This window comes from Engystomops pustulosus, chromosome 3, assembly GCF_040894005.1.
Source record: "Engystomops pustulosus chromosome 3, aEngPut4.maternal, whole genome shotgun sequence".
Lineage (NCBI taxonomy): Eukaryota > Metazoa > Chordata > Amphibia > Anura > Leptodactylidae > Engystomops > Engystomops pustulosus.
In genome coordinates, this window is record NC_092413.1 from 38,657,630 (window position 1) to 38,678,390 (window position 20,761).

General features: G+C 44.2%; 2 protein-coding genes across 8 annotated transcripts in view; one reads left to right on the top strand and one right to left on the bottom strand.

Moving 5' to 3' along the window:
- Nucleotides 1-8,536, top strand: part of CCDC88A (coiled-coil domain containing 88A) — a 125,878-nt gene extending 117,342 nt beyond the window's left edge. For 4 of the 7 annotated variants that reach the window (XM_072140516.1, XM_072140515.1, XM_072140514.1 and 1 more), the window contains 2 exons: nt 593-867; nt 1,071-2,124. In XM_072140516.1, coding sequence (XP_071996617.1) covers nt 593-867; nt 1,071-1,907 — 1,112 coding nt within the window. In that variant the 3' untranslated portion in view covers nt 1,908-2,124. Of the gene's footprint in view, nt 1-592; nt 868-1,070; nt 2,125-5,908; nt 6,007-7,290 lie in introns of those variants that run through there. The other 3 variants (XM_072140520.1, XM_072140518.1, XM_072140519.1) reach the window with 2 other exon arrangements.
- A 4,494-nt stretch (nt 8,537-13,030) lies between these two features.
- LOC140121204 (prolyl-tRNA synthetase associated domain-containing protein 1-like) lies at nt 13,031-20,756 on the bottom strand. The gene is made up of 2 exons (XM_072140521.1): nt 20,626-20,756; nt 13,031-13,467 (listed from the first exon to the last, which is right to left on the bottom strand). Exons 1-2 carry the CDS (start codon nt 20,704-20,706, stop codon nt 13,036-13,038), a joined length of 513 nt encoding a protein of 170 aa, XP_071996622.1. The 5' UTR covers nt 20,707-20,756; the 3' UTR covers nt 13,031-13,035.
- Nucleotides 20,757-20,761: the final 5 nt, after the last annotated feature.

A 20,761-nucleotide genomic window follows, 5' to 3' on the forward strand; every position in this document is an offset into this window, starting at 1 on the left:
GACACGGGGAGCCGCAACAGGGATCGGGAGCCGTGACAAACATCGGGGACACCGGAGGGTGAGTATTAATTTTTTTTTTATCATTGACTCGTGTATAAGCCGAGGCGAGGTTTTTCAGCACATTTTTTGTGCTGAAAAATTCGGCTTATACACGAGTATATACGGTATATTGAAAAATTGGATAACTTTTCCTTACCCAAACCATATCAAATATTTGCTGAATGTGAACAACCCCTTTAAGTCTTAGTGTGCCTGACCTTGTACTGCACCTAGCCAAGAAACCAGGGGTGAAGATGGGAAGGGAGAGCACTCCTCCCTCCTCCATGGCCTGGAGGCCATGTGGCAATACGGCAGGTATAGGACCTGCCCTATCTGTTGCGGACAACCGGCTCGGTCATGTTGTGCTCACTGCATCGTGAACATGTATAATGCAAGTCTATGGTGGCCAAAATGGTTGTGTGCATGAAGCCTTAGTAATATTAGTAAATTCTATACAACTTAATGTTCACAACCTGATGCTTGCTGACTGTACTAAACCTGTAACCATGATCTGCAAGCTGGGTAGTAACGTTCACTCACTTCTCCATTATAGGTCCGATGAGCAGTCAGAGTAGATCTCAAAGTCACAGCAGTGGCGATTTCAACCTGCATCATGATAATGAAGTATGGTCCAACAATAGTAGTCCAGTTCAGTATTATGGTAATCGCTTAAAAAAATCTGCTGCATCCAGCCCTATGCTTAGACTCAAATCTTGTGATGGAATGGAAAGCCTTGCCCAGTCTAAGAAGAGGCTTGGATCTCCGGGAAGTGAGATGGTATCTCTCAAGCAGTTCTTAGAAGAAAGCAACAAGCTGACAGTGAGCCAGGTGAGTAGATGAATGGATTTCTCCAAAGTAGACCACCTGCTTCTTCATCAAGACTATTCTATATGTTTATACAAGAGGTCTCCTAGTTTTATTTTAATATGAAAGTATCCGTGTATGTATTTTTATGGCTGTATAATATTCCATGAACCAACATACTTGAACTCATCCAATTAACATTAATTAATTCATGTTTTTTTTTATAGATTCGGTCTGGAAGCCAAGAAGATCTATTGGATGAAGTTATAAAAAGCTTATCTAGCTCTAGTGAATTAGCAGGATTACAATCCCCATCTCTACTGTCTCCTGCCCTATCACCGGGCGTCAGAAAGACTGCAAAACCGGTACAGATTGTACGGTCCAGCTCTTGCAAAGCTGAGGAAAAAACAAGATTTACATTCCCTATGGTGATGGATGCACAGTCTTCTGATGGAGACACAGGTCAAGGGACTGGGAGCCAACAGCAGCTGGCAAAAGATGCGCAGCTATATGCCACCTTACCTCGTGCTAGCAGTGTCATTTCTACTGCCGAGGGTACCACTCGAAGGACAAGTATTCATGATTTTTTATCCAAAGACAGTAGGTCACCTGTATCAGTTGATCCATCGCCCACCAGCGAAGATGCCCCATCATTATTGAGTGAGTACCCTGCAAACGTGCATCGCCCTACTATTTCCACTCACAGAACCCCTCCTCATCTAGTTGGTGATGATCCTCAATGTTGTTCCGGGTGCGATATAGTTCACTATTGTAAGAATATTGATAACACAGTTAGGATGTGTTATACAACTCCATGCATGCCTTTTCCATACCTTTCCCTGAACCCTGATTTGGTAAGTAGCATTAGTGGGCCACCAGGAGACAGAATGATTGTATCTTCATCTGAAAGACCAAATTGCTGCAAGAGCATTAGCCCCAATGCAAATGGTGCCGTGAGTAGATGTGATGGTTCCTCCCATGGTATAGAGAGCAATGACGCAGAGACGTCTTCTCTGGTTTCGGAAGATAATCAAAGTATTTGGTATGAGTATGGCTGCGTGTGAAGAGGACCATTGTCAGCGGAGTACAAAGTCTATGACTGCATGGAAGACCATGTTATGTATGTGTATCGTGTCTACGTCCTTGGTGTATATCTGTGACAGATATAGTGATACTCAACTCATTTGTATCAGATTTTATTACATAGAGCGCAGTGAGAATCCTAGGTATGTGGGATCTACCTCAACTTGTTGTTTTACCAGGTTGACTTCTAATGTTAAATAAATTAATTTTGCGATTTTTGACAAATTGTTATTTATTGTAAGTTCCTATTTACATTTCATTTATTGCATACATAGTATGTAAGTGAATAATGAAAGGGTAGACTCTAATACAGAGTGTTTGATCAATAGTAGAATTTACTAAAAAAAAACAACAGGTGATATAGGGTTATAGGGTTATTAGCAGTCTACAGGAATGATATGTTGAGTAGCAGAAAGGGTGACTACAATGGCATGTTGAGCACCACTGCTCTGTCAGTTCCCTTGTATTGAGGTCCTGTGCATGCCACAATCCCCTATATCCCCTATAGTAAACATATCCTCAGCATTGAGCTACGTAGTCTCCTGACCACTTACTGTTCATAGACATTGGTGAAGATTGATAAAAAATAGTGCAAATTGCACTGTGTAGAGGTTGCCTGTAGAGGGTGCAGTTTGCATGTGAAGTGTGCAGAGGGCGCCAGATTCAGGATTTGTGGGGGGTCCTTTCTTCATGAATAAGGCACTCCCTGCACTGCTCCTACAGAGTGCACCAACTTTTTTTTGGTGCATGTTTGACATGGGACAATTCTGTTGGACACTGCTCCGACTGTGCATCGGAACGCCCCTTGTGCAGAATTTTGTGGAATATCTCCATGTAAAGGCCTATAACACTGCCGTAATACACTCACAGGCAATTTAAAAAACTGATAAACTGTTAAAACAACAATAAGGCTAGAATTCCATACTCATTGCATATGACACATATAGAATTGGAACTCTGTTATTTTAGTGACATACAAAGGAACACTCATTATTCACTCACTGCTATAATAATGTATGTGTAAGGTAAAAATTGTCATGAGCTTGTATAGTATTACCGGTATACATGGGCCTACTAAATGTATGGGCCCTTAAAACATAAATCCAAGAGCTGTGTATGTCAGCCAAGTACTAAAAATGAATTCACCTTGCATCAAAATATTTGAAACAGGATATATTTATATTTATAATAACCTTTTAAGGCCAGGGACTGCAACGCATCCAACCCACTATCATTTGAGAATATTTTTAATATTGTAGTGAGGGGGGGGGGGGTGAGGTTTGTGACCATTGGGACCATTTTTCTAATATTCATTAATTAATTTTGTTTAGTTTGTTAAAAAATGGCCGCAAAGTATTCCAGCTTGTAGTCTCCCTGTGTTTGTTTATCAAGCAATTACCCTTTGTGCTCTTTTACTGGCTTCCATAAGCACTACTTTCTAACAGAAGATCATATCAATTCCTGCTCAGCCTGTCTTTCCTTATCTAACTGGAATTGAAAGTAAGAGACCTGGAGAGAAACAATTCTATTTGAAAATAGTGCTCCTAGAAGACCGCAGACAGATAAAGAGCAAAAAGGGCTAGAACTCACTGTAGAGCTGTATCAAAAAAATATCGAGAGCAAAATTTAACCCAAAATTTCCTTATCGACGGATAAAATCTGTTACTAAGGGGCACTTTGCAGCCTGTTTATTTACAAGCTAAGCAGAGTTTCTTAATAAACCATATTAGAGAAAATGTTCACAAAACTCTACCAGCACACTATTAAAATGATATATAACAGTTCCTCTGTAGAAAGAGAATTATTTGGAATTTGTTTATAAATGTCCTCTCCTCCTCTTGAGAACAAATGCACGCTTAAACCATTAGGCAATGGACTAGACTTTGTACATGTCCTGCTATGACGCATCCCTATGTTTTAGCATAAAAAATGATATATTCTAACGTACCTGATAAGTGACTATACTATGTAGTTAAAGCCTGGCGCTCCGCAGGTAAATGCTTGAGGGTCCTATACGTGACAAATCTATACTGCTTACCATATGCTTGACTTGAGCTCATTTGTCCAATCGCTTAGTGTGCTTGCATGCTTTACTGGACCACACTCTGGGTTCAGTCCATTAAATCCAGCAATCACACATAGTGAGTTTGTCGGACCAAACTCAATCAAGGGCAATGTGGTTAAGAAATATGGTACTGGTCACAAAAGGATTAATTAAATTGCAACTAATGCCGTTGGCTTCATTTGTTTAACATTACTCATACCATCACGTAAGCTATTGCACTAAAATGTATACATTATAATGTATGTGTGCTTATGTTGTCTATGATGGTCTTGCGATACTGTTTTTAACATTGTTGAGGCTGTACGGTTATGCTGGGACTTGTAGTTCAATGGCTAAATGCAAGCCATCTTCAGATTGTATTGCAGGCTACCCATAAAATCAGTCATTAAAGAGAACCTGTCATCAGGAGCTCTTTTTCTGGCTTCCCCCATGTCCCCATAGAGAACAGTGTGCACATTGCCAAAGAGTTTTTATATTAAAACTGGTCTTTTTCTGATAAAAAGAAAAGTTAGATGAAAGTTTACCTTTCTCTATGCAGAGCTGTGTCCCATGGGAGTGGCCAGTGGGAAGCAGCTCCCTCCCCCAACCCTCGGGAAACTGCTCCGTCATGCGTCTAGTTCAAATTTTAAAAATGACAACATCATGCTCCCTATTTGAAATAGACCGATAGGCCACCCTCGTTGGCCACTCCCGTTAACTACTTCTCCTTGGCCACTCCTATGGGACACTGATTTGCAGAGAGAAAGGTAAACTTTTATCTAACTTTTATTTTTATCGGAAAAAGACAGTTTTATTTTAAAAACACATTGGCAAAGTGCACACAATTCTCTATGGGGACATGGGGGAGCCAGAAAAAGAGCTCCTGATGACAGGTTCCCTTTATCTCATTGCAAACAGGCTTCGCTGCATGCAGTATCCTGCTGCTCTGTCATTAAAGATTCCATTCACCAAAATTCATCCAGCAATCGGCCACAACTTACTGTGTAGGGTGTCTTCTGTTTATTGGACATTTATTGGACATGACGATCAATACTGGTTACGGTCTATGAATCCCGGACCAGGTGTTTGCCAGATTTCATGAACTGAACACCGGGACAGGACTCATTAATGCATCACATATAATAATGATGCTAAAAGTGGTGAAGAAAGAGCTCCTTGTCCCGTTCTCTAAACAACGTGCATTCTGGTCTGGGATTCACGTAGCAACCATGTTGTGAGTCTCCGGCCTTGGTCACACAGAGTTTCCCTGAAGACCCACCTATCTACTTACTCTTCAGCAGATAGTGTCCCAAAATTAGTTACTTTTTTGAGCCCCAAAACTGGCAAGAATCTAATGATCAAAAATATTCAAAGATAAATCAGAAACATTTTTGTGATTTTTTTTTTTTAAGAAATATATAATTCAAGGGTTCACTGCATGTTCCTTTTACATCTAAAATTCGGAATCCTTTCCTAATTTATATACGGAGTACCAGAGAGCATGGGAGTTCACAATTACAGGGGTCCGTGGCCATTGCAGAGAGAAGCTATTTAGGAGGATTCAACACCACTGTCCTTAGGTGGTGATAAGTCATCGTCACTAGGGCCTCGTGCACATTACGGTACCTCCTGATATATCCAGAGCGCCGGAGGGGAGTATGATAAATCTCCCCTAATGTGTAGATGAGGCCTAAAGTTGATGACTGGTGAAAGGGATATAAACAGATCTACCAAAATGTTGAGAAATCTCCAAGCACAATATTTCTTCCATTAGATTAGGAAGTTTGAACTACAAGTCACAGCAAGCCCTTGCAGACGCTTAAAAGCCATAGATTTCCAGCTACATCTAAGATATATGGCAGGCTGAAGGTCATCTTTTCCTGCAACCTTCTGTGCTTTTATAGACATCCATATACTAAACTTCCCTTTCTCCTACAGATGTGGAGGCAGCACCAGAAATCAGACTTTCAAAAAGCAGGTCTAGGGAGCAACAAATCCCTTAATTTAGTGACCCTGTTCAAGTGATATCCCAAGTGGTGAGTTCATCCCCCACCTTGTAAATGCGGCCCTGTAAACCTCATTTACAAATGGCTTCCAGCTACCATGAGCCCTGGCTAACGCTTTACCTATCATCTGCTTGCTTGCATGCCTGTTTATACCTCCCTTATCGCCGATCTAATGTTCATATCTAAAGAAATTCCAAATTGTTCAATTTTCTTTTGTACATAAATTACAACATCTTGGGAATGTAGAGGATTTACAACAAGATAGTTTATTGCCTTGAAAATCCTCACTTTCTTTAATAGTTGGAAAAATGCATGGAATCCTTTGGATTCTAGAACATTTTTGGATTCTAGAAGACCTGGCAACATTATAGAAGTTTGCCAAGAGATCTGTTATATTTTTGCCTATTGGGTCTTCAAGACCCAGAGGTATATGTTTAAGCCACAGGGCCCCAATACAAAACCTGTAACACGGACAATAATGACCTTTCTACAACCCATAGATGTAGCCTGTGGTGCTGCTACATAGAGGACAGAAGTGGAAGCATATAGCTTCATCCTGTGTTTGATTGACCCGCCAGGGTACCAGAGAATTCTCCGACGGGCCCAGGTTCTAACCCAATGCTAGAACCCAAAGGTCCAACAGAAAGCAACCAATTTTTAAGGCTTCTGTGGTGTTTCTAAACCTAGGGGTTTATAGTGGGCTCTGAATAATTTTATCTAGCATTAGCTATGGATGAGGCAATAATATTTCCACAGGCACCACTTCATTTAGCAGGTTAGTGAGGTAGCCGGGTTAACTTATCCTTTGGATAGGCCATATATAGTCTTTGGCCCAAGAACCCCCTTTTATACCGGTTGGTCACTACCAAATGTACCAATATATAGTTATCAATGGTTTACACCACCATCCTCTACTTGGAAGCACCATTCCCTTATTTTGTCTCCTGCAATGTTTGCATGGCTGCCAGTTCCCCCAATATGGCTGCTTATGGAGGAGCACATGACCAGACACCACTGTGTTAGTTTTTCATGCTGTACAAGGTGCAATTCAGCAATAGATAGGTCTGGTTATGTGCCCTTCCATCAGTAGCCATGTTGAAAAGGAGGGCACCGGCCAAACGGTGAAGCCAATTCTGGCTGTACTAACTGTGGGGACGGCACTTCTTAGTGGCGGACATTGGTTCTCAACCTGTTGTTAGAGACTATAACTTTTGTTTCCTATTCCTGTCTTCTGCTTCCTAAGATATATCCCATCTGTATCTAAACTTTACTCTTCTTTCTCTCTCTTTTCTCTGTGCTTTCAACTATAAACAGAGCGAAAAGTGTCCTTCAGTTTGTCATTGCGAAGTTTTCATTTCTGAAGCAGCAAGACCATCCATCTCGAAGATTCTAGAATCTGAAAACTTAACGTTCAGCAGTAGAGCTGGAGATGAGTGACACGTCCCTTCCTTGAATCAAGGAGTTTTGTTGGAGTGAAATGAAAATTTAAAAAAAAAATCCTAAAAAAAAAAAAAATCCCATAATTCGTAGAGGAGTAATAAGAAAAATTTCTGCACTTTGCACTGTGGTCATATTCTACTATCCTGCTCAGGATGGAGCCGAGAGCACTCATGGGAATAAACTGTACTTGTGAATGAACCCAATGTCTTCTGCGCCTTGAGTCACGCCAACGCACAAACATTGCACCAATTCCCTTTTTAAGGAATATGAAGCTTTTTTTTTGTGAAAATCCAAGCTTTTTGACGTCATCACTGCCCCCTGTTATTGCATGGTAATGCATCTTTCGAGCATCTTACAGTGTGGTTGATATGCCCACTACACAAGTCTGTATGCCAGCTACCACCACGATGCACCCACGCTTCGAGATACGCAGCACTTTTTTTGTTTTGTTTTTTTTTTAAGCTGTATCATACCCACCTATATTTGGGTACTATGCTAATAATATTGTGGAAACTTCTTCATTCTGACCCCCATAAATGAGGGCTGCCATACAGTGCCATGGTCCTGGCACACATTGCCTGGTAGTATGATGTTAAAGCGCTTTAAATACTGCGTAAGAGATAGTATTGTGTTTTTATTCTTGTAGTTCTTTGGACTTAGCTGATGGACTATGTTACTACACCGAGAACCGAGGATGATGAAACGGATTATAATGTATGTTTGTCCGACAACCCCATTTCCTAATCACATAATCAGTGGATCGTCTTGGCAGACATCAGTTTTTGGGGTCTTTCGTTTTTTTTTATATATATATTGGCAATGCCACATTTTAATCTGCTGACTTTTTACTGTAAGGGGCCTAGCATTTGTGGGCCCATTGGCAGTGAAGGGGGTAAAGGTAAGCGTGATTGTAATTTGGGATGTGTGGAACTTTTTAAAAAACTTTTTTTTTGGTGGCAAACACAAACCCTCCCCCTTCCTAATTTAAACTATTGTCTTAATATAATTATTTTCACTTGTATTTAACTATTCTTCTTTTATGCAACTGAACGCCGTTTAACACATGGGATGTTTCCGTTTTCTCGTTCTATGTTATTAAACCAGTTTCTTATATATTTTATTTGTATGGAATTTTGTTGGATTATGACTGCTGTGTGTTCTCTTTCAAAATGTTCACCTGATGCTCGCTGGGGAATATGAAATTATAAGATACGGGTTACTTTTGAAGACCGTTTTTTTCAGACTTTTTAAGTAGTGCCAATTTCTGGGACATAATTTTTTCTTGTATTTGGCTAATTTTGAAATCTATCTTTAACACAAAGTAATTCAGTCTGCAAGAGAAGGAAAGGTATCATTCACCATATTTGGGTGAAATAAAGTGTTTTATGAATGGGACTGTATTATCATTCCTTGTGAAGACAATGTAATCTGATCTTTGCACAGTAAACCATTTATAAAATATTTAAGATTCCAAAAATTAAAAATACAACTGGATTTTATACAATCGGTAAAGTCTTCCCACAGTAATGGGCGAGGCCTATGTATGAAGAATGAAGCATTCGAAGAATTGGGTTAAATATTTATGTAAGGGTCTTATGAAAACTATAACATTGAATATTTGTATAATTATAAACTCCTACAATGCTCATCCATTATATCAAAGTGTCATGTAGCACTGGCGTTGTAAACTATTTTTGCTGCAATGATTGTACACTTAGATTTCTAATGAAGGCTTCACCATCCCTCTACCAGAAAAACTGGAACTTCACGTCACGCTGTTTTATTACCAGCAATCTTCGCTGAAGGCTCTGAAAGAAGCCTCAACACAGATGTTAAAGTGATTTTCCCACAAAACAATGACTGTCTACTCCATAGAGATGAACGGGGCAGTCCGGCCATGCATGACCGGGTGCTCCGGCCATCTAAGGAAGTGTCGAGAGGTCCAACTGGGGTGCATCAAACTCCCTCCCACCAATCAGCAAGTTAGGCCCTATCCTGTTTATAGGGCTTACCTTGTTTTGTGGAAAAACCCCTTCAATGAATTCACAACCATCTCATATATAGTGGTCCAAATAAAAACATGGCCAATACAACACACCAAGACTGCAAGATCAAGGCTGGTGTGTCATTTATTAAGTGTATCTCACGTCTAGAGGCATATTCATCTACATTTGTTGAGACCTTATATGTCTTAAGGGCTTTGCATAGAATTGATGTTCTATCCTTTGAGCTATGGACCATCAATGTATGATAGGTGTGGAGCTAATCCATTGAAGCAGAAAAATACTTGTTGGGACTGGGAAACCTCATAATGGTTTATACAGGTAAAGACTTCAGTGAAGCTGGGCCTTCTCTTCAATGAGCAGAGCTACAGTAATAGGAACCTAACCTATAGGTTCTGCTCGGGATCAGACCTCCATCAATAACACACTAATAACCTAAAAAAACCTTTAACATGGAAGGGAATGAGTTTAGTTAAAATCCACAACCAGTGTAAGGCCTCACACACACATTGTTTGTTTGAATTACTAACACACGTCTCCATTTCTTTCTACAGGGCTCATACACACAGCTGTGTTTTCCACATAACCCGTGTATGACCCGACAGCCCAAACCAAAATTATAGAGCATTTCCTACTACTGCCCAAGTTTGCAGCTTCGGCAGACTTTGTCTCCTTTTCCTCGGTGTGTGACCTCGCACACTCCTGAAACCAGGGACCACCGGCACACAAAATTCTGGTGCATGAGGCCTAACACAGACTTTATACTTTCTGAACTTGCTTTGTGCAAAAATGCCCACATTATAAAACTCTTTAGAAGTGTTCAAGTAGGTTTTTTTGGACAATGTGTCTGAAGAGAACACATTGTATTATAACAACGCACAATATATAAATATTCATTACATAGGGTCTATTTTAGGAATGTAAAGGTTGGGAAAGTTGACCTGGTAAACAAAGTTTGTTCATATTAGATTGGGATGACAATGTCCAAACACAGGTAATTTTGTTGTTTTTTTAACCAAAGCCCAAACACATACACCACTCTGGCTCCAATGTCAGTCCAACACTTCCAGTTTTTAACCCTTCATAAGCCAAGAAGTTCCAGTGTCCACACGGGACCTACTCCATCCAATGAGTTTTCCGGGAGACTTCGCTTTCTGTGTTGTCTCCTGTCTGAAGAGGCCACTAACTTGATGACATGGCTCCTGTGATGCTATACAACATCCAAATATATATATGTTGTTGTGTTTTTTTCTCACCCTGGCCCTCCGAGGTTTCTACATTAATGGATCAATTCTTCTAACATGATCAAGTCTATCTCAATTACCTAAGACTTATGTGTATTTTATTGCTATATACCATGTCATGAAAGTATGGCCAACTGCTTGGTCCAGCTTCAACTATGGACAACTTTAAGCTTGTTCTCCATGACAAAGTTTCCTACATGAATTATATTACATAAGACTTTCACATAACTACAGCTGGCTGAGCTATAGAGTATAAGTTGCTATAACAGAAGTCCTCTCCTGAACATCCTCCAGTTCCATAATGACTGCTAATAGGCCCAAGGTTTCAGGGGAACCTGCAGTCCAGACTAGTGGGGACAATTTGAACTCCATAACAAATACACTGGGGCAGATTTATTTACCTGGTCCATTCGCGATCCAGCGGCACGTTCTCTGCGCTGGATTCGGGTCCGGCCGGGATTTATTAAGGTAGTTCCTCCGCCGTCTACCAGATGTCGCTGCTGCGCTGAAGAGCATCGGAACGCACTGGAATACACCGAGCCTGGCCGATTTTTTTTTTAAATGCGTCGGTTTTTCCGAATCCGTTGGGTTTTCGTTCGGCCACGCCCTCCGATTTCCGTTGCGTGCATGCCGATGCGCCAAAATCCCAGGGTAATTCAGGGGAAATTGTCGCAAATCGGAAATATTCGGGTAACACGTCGGGAAAACGCAAATCGGGCCCTTAGTAAATGACCCCCACTGTGTCCAGCATAAACATACGTGGTCAAGAAGACAACTTTGTATGTCCCCCTTACCAAATTCTGGCACAATTCACATCTTTATAGTAAATGTGAATTTTCACTAGGTCCTAGGCTTCTCCTGTACTTGATATTGTTTAAATAGCAGCATTTTTTTGCATTTTCAATGCCAGGAAATGCTGCACCCGGGGGCTGAAGACATCTAACCATGCGCTGGGCCGTGTCCGTCTTAGATTTCATGGATTGTGCAGCTGTCCCCGCTGCTCGCCAGATATACAGGCCGCAGATATGTTATAAATGCTCATTGTTCACCCTTGGACAGGTGGAAGTTATGCTTGAACGAGAATATATTTTTATTACAAAAACATTTTGTGGTCTTATGCACTTTCTCAATTGCAGTAATAAGATGGGCACAGCATATTATGTAAAGAAGATCTTGACCCCCAGGTAGTGAGATAATTTGCCAGCCTTCCGGATGACACAATGGGGCACATTTACTTACCCGGTCCCGCAGAGTTCACGAAAGTGCATTGTCCAATGATAATGCAGTGTACCGCGATTCACTAAGATCGTGCATGTGTCGCTTCCCCATTCAGGTCCGACGGATTCCAGTGCAAACCCTGTTAAATACCTGTCAAAGCTGCGCAAATCCCGAAAACCGCAAACAAACCAACAAAAGTGTGATCCGGGACCCTTAGTAAATAAGCCCCAATGACTATTTGTGTGCACATATGGCTCAGTAACAGTTTGCACACTGAAGACACGCAAACCACAAAACGGATCAATCCATTGTTTGCGGGCCAAGAACAGCACACGTTCACATGCGTGCAGCCTCACCTGCAGAATAGCCTTTACTGAGCATAACTCATGATAAAAAGTCTTCAACACATCAAAATAATAAACTTTTAAAATCCTACAGTTTTGTATCTACAGGTTATATATCTCCTACAAACAAACTATGTAGTCAGATTCTGCAATCTTACTCTAACATAAAGGAAAATCAAAATCAGGCATGATAAACCAGGGGCACTTACTAATAGATCCAGGCACTGGGACTGTGGTAATGTTGTTAGATTTGTTATCCATGGCCTCCTTCCGTCTAAAATCAATGTTTAAAATTATAGGGTCTGGGGGGGTTTACCAGAGGCAATCCGTGCTGCAGATATACAATGTGCTACACTATAACCCCCTCTTCCCTAAGCACTTCCCCCCTCCTTCTGCCTGATGTAATCTCATTGCAGCAGAGGAAATTTTAGCATAGTGGTAGGGAGAAGTGCTCTGGCACAGTGTAACAGCCTGTGAATTGGCAGCATGAAGGGGCTCTGGTAATACCCCCTGGAGCCCTTGAGACTCATTAACATAATTTAAAAGGCCATGGATATCAAATAAGAAGATTACTACAGTCACGGTGCCTGGATCTATGAGTAAGTGTCCCTGGTGTATCATGATGGATTTTGATGGTAGATTTCCTGTAATGTACTATATTATTGAAGATATAAAGCTGTACTTGAAAACCCCTGGAAAAAATAAGCCTCCATGAAGTACAAAGCAAATACATCAAAACCAAAAAGCCCTATAATTTTTGGCCTCCATAAAGTGTGTTTTGGGGAATAAAACATTACACCAGGTCTCCATCTAGTCATCAAAGTTTATTAGTGTTGGATCATGGCCAGTCTTTTTCAAAAAGGTGACAAATTCATCCGGAGTCATCCCCATTGTTGCCGAATTGGTCATGGGATGGAAATAAACCCTCTCGTGGCCTCCTTCCAAAAACTTGGAATCCAGGACAAATTTGACGTCTCCTTTGTGGTCACAGAAGAGCGCTAGTGGGGTGGCACAGCCCTGACCCACCTTCAGCTTCTCTATCATGGAAGCTTCATCCGCAAACCTGAGATTCCCGCTACCAACATTTAACTTCTTTGCGAGATGATTGAGGTTTACTTGGCGGTCGTGGAGCACAGTCACCAGCCACAGCCCTTTCTTCTTCTTATCTTTTAAGAACAGATTTTTACTATGTGCTCCTTTTAGGTGCTGGACGTGTGGCATCATTTCCTCCACCGTAAAGACCTGCAAAATACAATGTTATCTCTTCAGCTGACAGAACAATGTGGATGGACAAGGCTGCATTTGTAAGATAATTTGCCTTTAATTTCCCCATAAATGCCCCAAAAATCATTGTGCTCTATCTGGCCAGTCATTGACTTGAGACGGGAAGACTAATCTTTCTAGAAGGATCTCTGATGCACGTGGCTGAGGTTGTGTGTCCATTTCACATGAGAGGGGTAATTCTATTCTTATTACCAGTAAGATTGTCCTTCCATATAGCAGTGTAAAAATAAAATGCAAAAAAAAAAAAAGGTGCATGGCTCGAAAAAAAATTGCGTACTTTTCTGCCTCTATGCTGCAAGGTTTTTTTTTCTTTCCCAGAGAGGGGGCAGTGTGGCTACAGGAAGGGGAGGAGGGGGAACCAGTGTGGCCACTGGAAGGGGAGGAGGGGGAACCAGTGTGGCCACTGGAAGGGGAGGAGGGGGAACCAGTGTGGCTACAGGAAGGGGAGGAGGGGGAACCAGTGTGGCCACTGGAAGGGGAGGAGGGGGAACTAGTGTGGCCACAGGAAGGGGAGGAGGGGGATCCAGTGTGGCCACAGGAAGGGGAGGAGGGGGATCAGGGGGATCCAGTGTGGCCACATGAAGGGGAGGAGGGGGATCCAGTGTGGCCACAGGAAGGGGAGGAGGGGGATCCAGTGTGGCCACAGGAAGGGGAGGAGGGGGATCCAGTGTGGCCACAGGAAGGGGAGGAGGGGGATCCAGTGTGGCCACAGGAAGGGGAGGAGGGGGATCCAGTGTGGCTAAAGGAAGGGGAGGAGGGGGATCAGGGGGATCCAGTGTGGCCACATGAAGGGGAGGAGGGGGATCCAGTGTGGCCACAGGAAGGGGAGGAGGGGGATCCAGTGTGGCCACAGGAAGGGGAGGAGGGGGATCCAGTGTGGCCACAGGAAGGGGAGGAGGGGGATCCAGTGTGGCCACAGGAAGGGGAGGAGGGGGATCCAGTGTGGCCACAGGAAGGGGAGGAGGGGGATCCAGTGTGGCCACAGGAAGGGGAGGAGGGGGAACCAGTGTGGCTAAAGGAAGGGGAGGAGGGGGATCCAGTGTGGCTAAAGGAAGGGGAGGAGGGGGATCCAGTGTGGCTACAGGAAGAGGAGGAGGGGGATCCAGTGTGGCCACAGGAAGGGGAGGAGGGGGAACCAGTGTGGCCACAGGAAGGGGAGGAGGGGGATCCAGTGTGGCTACAGGAAGGGGAGGAGGAGGGGGATCCAGTGTGGCTACAGGAAGGGGAGGAGGAGGGGGATCCAGTGTGGCTACAGGAAGGGGAGGAGGGGGAACCAGTGTGGCTACAGGAAGGGGAGGAGGGGGAACCAGTGTGGCTACAGGAAGGGGAGGAGGGGGATCCAGTGTGGCTACAGGAAGGGGAGGAGGGGGAACCAGTGTGGCTACAGTGGATAAAAAGGAAAATGTGGTGTGTGATGAAGGCCCCTCCACCTCAGTCCCAAGCCTTGGCCGGCTATAGTGAGTGTGCAATGCAGGAACAGCACCCAACTCGCCCCCCTTCACGCCGTAATGGGGGAAATGATCGCAATTATTGCCGGTTTCGCTAATATTTGCGACAATTTTAGTGCTTGTGCACCAGAAAACTGCCACAACTGCTCAAACCTCCCATCTCCATAGGAGCTGAACAGCCGCGCAGGAAAGGACATGCTCTAGATTTTTCGGCTGCACGGCCCGGTCACGGTGCAGTAGGGCACAGGGTGTACGCCACATCATCATAAATAGACCTCTATGGGGTCCTTATATATATGTATAAATACAGTCAAGTTCACGAGGCCCAACACTACTTTAAGGCCGCATTCACAATTTGCGTTTTGGCCTGTGTTTTCATTGCTTTAAAACACATTACAACAGCTGAGGAGAGGTGATTTGCCTTATTACTGTTAACGTTTGTTAACCCAATGTTAACACATGCGTTAACAAAGCACATACATTAATGTAGTGTTAACAAATCTCACCATAAACGTGATGTTAAACGCAAATGTTAACAGTAATGTAATTAGGCAAATCACCTCTCCTCGGCTGTTGTAATGTGTTTCGAACGAAATGGAAATGCAAGCCAAAACGTAATGTGGGAACACACCCACAGCATTAAAATCAAAAGAGCCACAGAGTAAGTGTGATGGCACACGTGGCGTTTTGAACCCGTTTTTAAAGGGAACCTACCACCACGAATCTACCTATAAAGGTAGATCGGATGGTAGGTGGATGTAAGGGACGTGAGGAGAGCTCTTTTTAGAGCTAATCCTCACGTCCCCGCTAACTTTTGGGAAACTTTATTAACCTAATATGTAAATTTAGTTATGCGGCTACTGGGGCGTGGAGTAGCCGGCACGAGGCTACACAGCGCGGCTACTCCACGCCCCAGTAGCCACATTACTCCTCCTACCCTGTTGTGTCCGGCGTGCAGCTCCTCGTAGCTGCGCGCCCTCGTCTGACAAGCCGGCTACTGCGCATGCGCAGTATCTCCGGCCTCGGAGCTGGGACTGCTCAGCCGGCGTTCTGCGCATGCGCAGAACGCCATCATATCGGACGCGGACACAACAGGGTAGGAGGAGTAATGTGGCTACTGGGGCGTGGAGTAGCCGCGCTGTGTAGTCTCGTGCCGGCTACTCCACGCCCCAGTAGCCGCATAACTAAATTTACATATTAGGTTAATAAAGTTTCCCAAAAGTTAGCGGGGATGTGAGGATTAGCTCTAAAAAGAGCTCTCCTCACGTCCCTTACATCCACCTACCACCCGATCTACCTTTATAGGTAGATTCGTGGTGGTAGGTTCTCTTTAAGCAGTCCGTTAAAAAACGCATGCATTAAAAACCGCATGCGTTTTTGACAGGTTTTACCAATTATCTTAATTAAAACTGATCAAAAACGCATGCGTTAACGGACTGTTTAAAAACAGATCAAAAATGGGTTCAAAACGCCATGTGTGCCATCACCCTAAGGGCATCTCCAGTCCTGGCCTGGCCCCAGGTGGGTCCTCTGCGGCCCCCTCCTGTATATCCACACCTCTTCCAAGTCGGAGTTCCTAAAAATTGGATTTTTGGCTCCAGGGGCGTAACTTGGAGTGGCTGGGCCCCATAGAAGATTTCTACATGCCCCCCCCCCAAAAAAAAATATATACATATTTAGGCTGCATTCACATAAATGTGTACCCGCCCGGCTATAGGGTGGCAGGCACATGTTGGGCGTGCTGGAAAGGAGGACAGGTGATAGCGTCTCACCCCTCCCCTCTCCATAGAGAATGGAGCCGCATGGTCGTTCTTACAGCCATACATAGTTCAGGCTCTCTCTTTTGCGGCCACGGCTCGAAACAGTGAGTACTCGTTGTGCTCACTGTACCGAGCCCAGGCGCTATAGACGCATATGGGGGAAGTATATCCGGCAGCAAATTTGCAGCCAGATATACATCCCTCACACGTTATTGTGAATGTACTCTTATACAGTCATGTTTATACAATTAGACACATTTCTACACTCTTATATACATACATTTATATACTTATATACACACACACATAAATTTCTACACTCATATACTCGCACCTATATACATACAAGTATACACTTATACACACACATTATGCACTCTGTTACACTGTATATACAAACTCATAAAGTATATACACACATACTGTATATAAACATCACACATACTGCATACACATTATATACTATATATTAAACTCACAGTATACACTGACTATATATACACATACATGCAGTTTAAAAACGCCATATACACACATGCGGCATATACATACAGAATATACACACATACAGCAAATACACACACATTCAGTATATACAGCATATACACACATATGGGAAATACACACACACATTCAGTATATACATATATACAGAGCATATACATACATACCATATACACAGCATATGCAAAAACACACATACATCATATATGTGCACATATTTAAATGTGCACATACACTCACCGGCCACTTTATTAGGTACACCATGCCATTAACGGGTTGGACCCCCTTTTGCCTTCAGAACTGCCTCAATTCTTCGTAGCATAGATTCAACAAGGTGCTGGAAGCATTCCTCAGAGATTTTGGTCCATATTGACATGATGGCATCACACAGTTGCCGCAGATTTGTCGGCTGCACATCCATGATGCGAATCTCCCGTTCCACCACATCCCAAAGATGCTCTATTGGATTGAGATCTGGTGACTGTGGAGGCCATTTGAGTCCAGTGACCTCATTGTCATGTTCAAGAAACCAGTCTGAGATGATTATAGCTTTATGACATGGCGCATTATCCTGCTGAAAGTAGCCATCAGATGTTACAGGGTACATTGTGGCCATAAAGGGATGGACATGGTCAGCAACAATACTCAGGTAGGCTGTGGCGTTGCAACGATGCTCAATTGGTACCAAGGGGCCCAAAGAGTGCCAAGAAAATATTCCCCACACCATGAGACCACCACCACCAGCCTGAACCGTTGATACAAGGCAGGATGGATCCATGCTTTAATGTTGTTGATGCCAAATTCTGACCCTACCATCCGAATGTCGCAGCAGAAATCGAGACTCTTCAGACCAGGCAACGTTTTTCCAATCTTCTATTGTCCAATTTTGATGAGCTTGTGCAAATTGTAGCCTCAGTTTCGTGTTCTTAGCTGAAAGGAGTGGCACCCGGTGTGGTCTGCCTCAAAGTTCGACGTACTGTGCGTTCAGAGATGCTCTTCTGCCTACCTTGGTTGTAACGGGTGGCGATTTGAGTCACTGTTGCCTTTCTATCAGCTCGAACCAGTCTGCCCATTCTCCTCTGACCTCTGCCATCAACAAGGCATTTCTGCCCACAGAACTGCCGCTCACTGGATGTTTTTTCTTTTTCGGACCATTCTCTGTAAACCCTAGAGATGGTTGTGCGTGAAAATCCCAGTAGATCAGCAGTTTCTGAAATACTCAGACCAGTCCTTCTGGCACCAACAACCATGCCACGTTCAAAGGCACTCAAAACACCTTTCTTCCCCATACTGATGCTCGGTTTGAACTGCAGGAGATTGTCTTGACCATGTCTACATGCCTAAATGCACTGAGTTGCCGCCATGTGATTGGCTGATTAGAAATTAAGTGTTAACGAGCAGTTGGACAGGTGTACCTAATAAAGTGGCCGGTGAGTGTATATGCTTATATAAATATGTGCGTGTATAAATACAGTAGATGCATATATACACATATACACAGTATATACAGATATACAAAGTATATACTCAAGGAAAATACAAACAGCACACAAAATATATAATCACGTATACAAACAGCACACACAATATATAATCACGAATACAGGCAGCACTACTCCAAGACGTCCAGCATTAGGTGAAAAAAATGTTCTTCTTTATTCCATGTTTGAAAAAGGCTCCTAGCGAGCCGAAATGTCGCTGTACTTTGTTGTACTTTTTAAACATGGAATAAAGAAGAACATTTTTTTAACCAATGCTGGACGTCTTGGAGTGCTGTTTGTATACGCGCACCCTACACTCACTCGCACTGCGCACCCTACACTCACTCGCACTGCGCACCCTACACTCACTCGCACTGCGCACCCTACACTCACTCGCACTGCGCACCCTACACTCACTCGCACTGCGCACCCTACACTCACTCGCACTGCGCACCCTACACTCACTCGCACTGCGCACCCTACACTCACTCGCACTGCGCACCCTACACTCACTCGCACTGCGCACCCTACACTCACTCGCACTGCGCACCCTACACTCACTCGCACAGCGCACACAGAGCACTCGCACAGCGCACAGCACACTCGCACAGCGCGCACAGAACACTCGCACAGCGCGCACAGAACACTCGCACAGCGCGCACAGAACACTCGCACAGCGCGCACAGAACACTCGCACAGCGCGCACAGAACACTCGCACAGCACACTCGCACAGCACACTCGCACAGCACACTCGCACAGCGCACACAGAACACTCGCACAGCGCACACAGAACACTCGCACAGCGCACAGCACACTCGCAGAACACTCGCACAGCACACACTACACTCACACTGCACACACTCACCTGGCCTTGTCCCGTCGGGATCACATAAACGCAGGCAGCTGCGGGCAGGTAGAGATGGAGGAGGACGGGGAGCAGCAGCCCCGCTGCCCACAGGTCTCCCCTGGGGCCGGTGCTCTCACCCCAGGTCTCTTCGGCACGCCCCTTAGTCACGTGTCCCGCTGAGCGGCCCGGTGCGCGCTGTGATCGCGCTACAGACATTTCCCTCTTTTGCAGCGCGCGCCGGGCCGCTCAGCCTGCGCGCTACAGGGAATAATTGCCAAGCGTAACTTTACGCATGGCAATTATTTTGGGGGGTAATGGCGCCTCATCACGCGTCTATGACGCGTGGTGAGGCGTTAATGCGACCTCTGTACACAGTATATACACATATACACAGTTTATACATATATACAATAATACACAATATATACACAGATAAATACATGTATATACTTACCTTTGTGTCTGAAGTGGAACCCTGTTACCACATGACTCACTTCTTCTTGATTCACCCTGTTGGCCCCGACGTGTGTGGAAGAGACCTACACCAGGACCGTGACCATCGCGAGAATTCTCCTGTGCAGGGGCGGGCAGCTCACGGAAGGCGCAGATTTAGGAGTGGACACAGAGGTAGGGGCATCCCCGGGCCCTTAACCTCATGGGCCCCATAACAACCGCTACGGCTGCTACGCCGGTTGTTACGCCACTGTGTGGCTCCATATTTTATTATAAGATATGTATACAACTATGTCCTCTAGCCCGGGGGCTATCGTATAATAATCTCATATCATATAATAATCCCACTCGGTAAAGACCCCTCTATGAAAGGACCACCACATTATTTGTACACTGTACATGCTCATTAGATAGAACATTTATCAGTGAGACTCTAATGGTGTCAGAGGTTTTAGTATAAGAGCAAAGCCTGCGCCATGTTATATAGAGGCACAGCGCCCTCTGGTGGTGCATGTATAATACAACGTGGCACAGGCGGGGAGCAGCAGCTCCACGTGTTACACACTACAAGGCCCGGGCGGGTGTGTAGGGTGACACCCAGGTCTCCATTATATAGACCCACCTCAGGGTGCTCCACACACAGCGGCTGGATACCCAGCTCCTGGAGATACTGCTGCAGCTCATCCCGCAGAGAAGCCGACATGTTCTCACTCTACTGCCCCCTACTGTCCACTCGTGGGAGGGCTCATGCTTTTTTT

What these genes read in the sequence shown, in the direction of transcription:
- LOC140121204 (XM_072140521.1), bottom strand. Translation starts at nt 20,706, where the DNA reads ATGTCGGCTTCTCTGCGGGATGAGCTGCAGCAGTATCTCCAGGAGCTG. An exon ending in TGTGTGTGGAGCACCCTGAG is followed by an intron (nt 13,468 to 20,625) that starts GTGGGTCTATAT and finishes TGTATTTTGCAG; the next exon opens with GTCTTTACGGTGGAGGAAAT.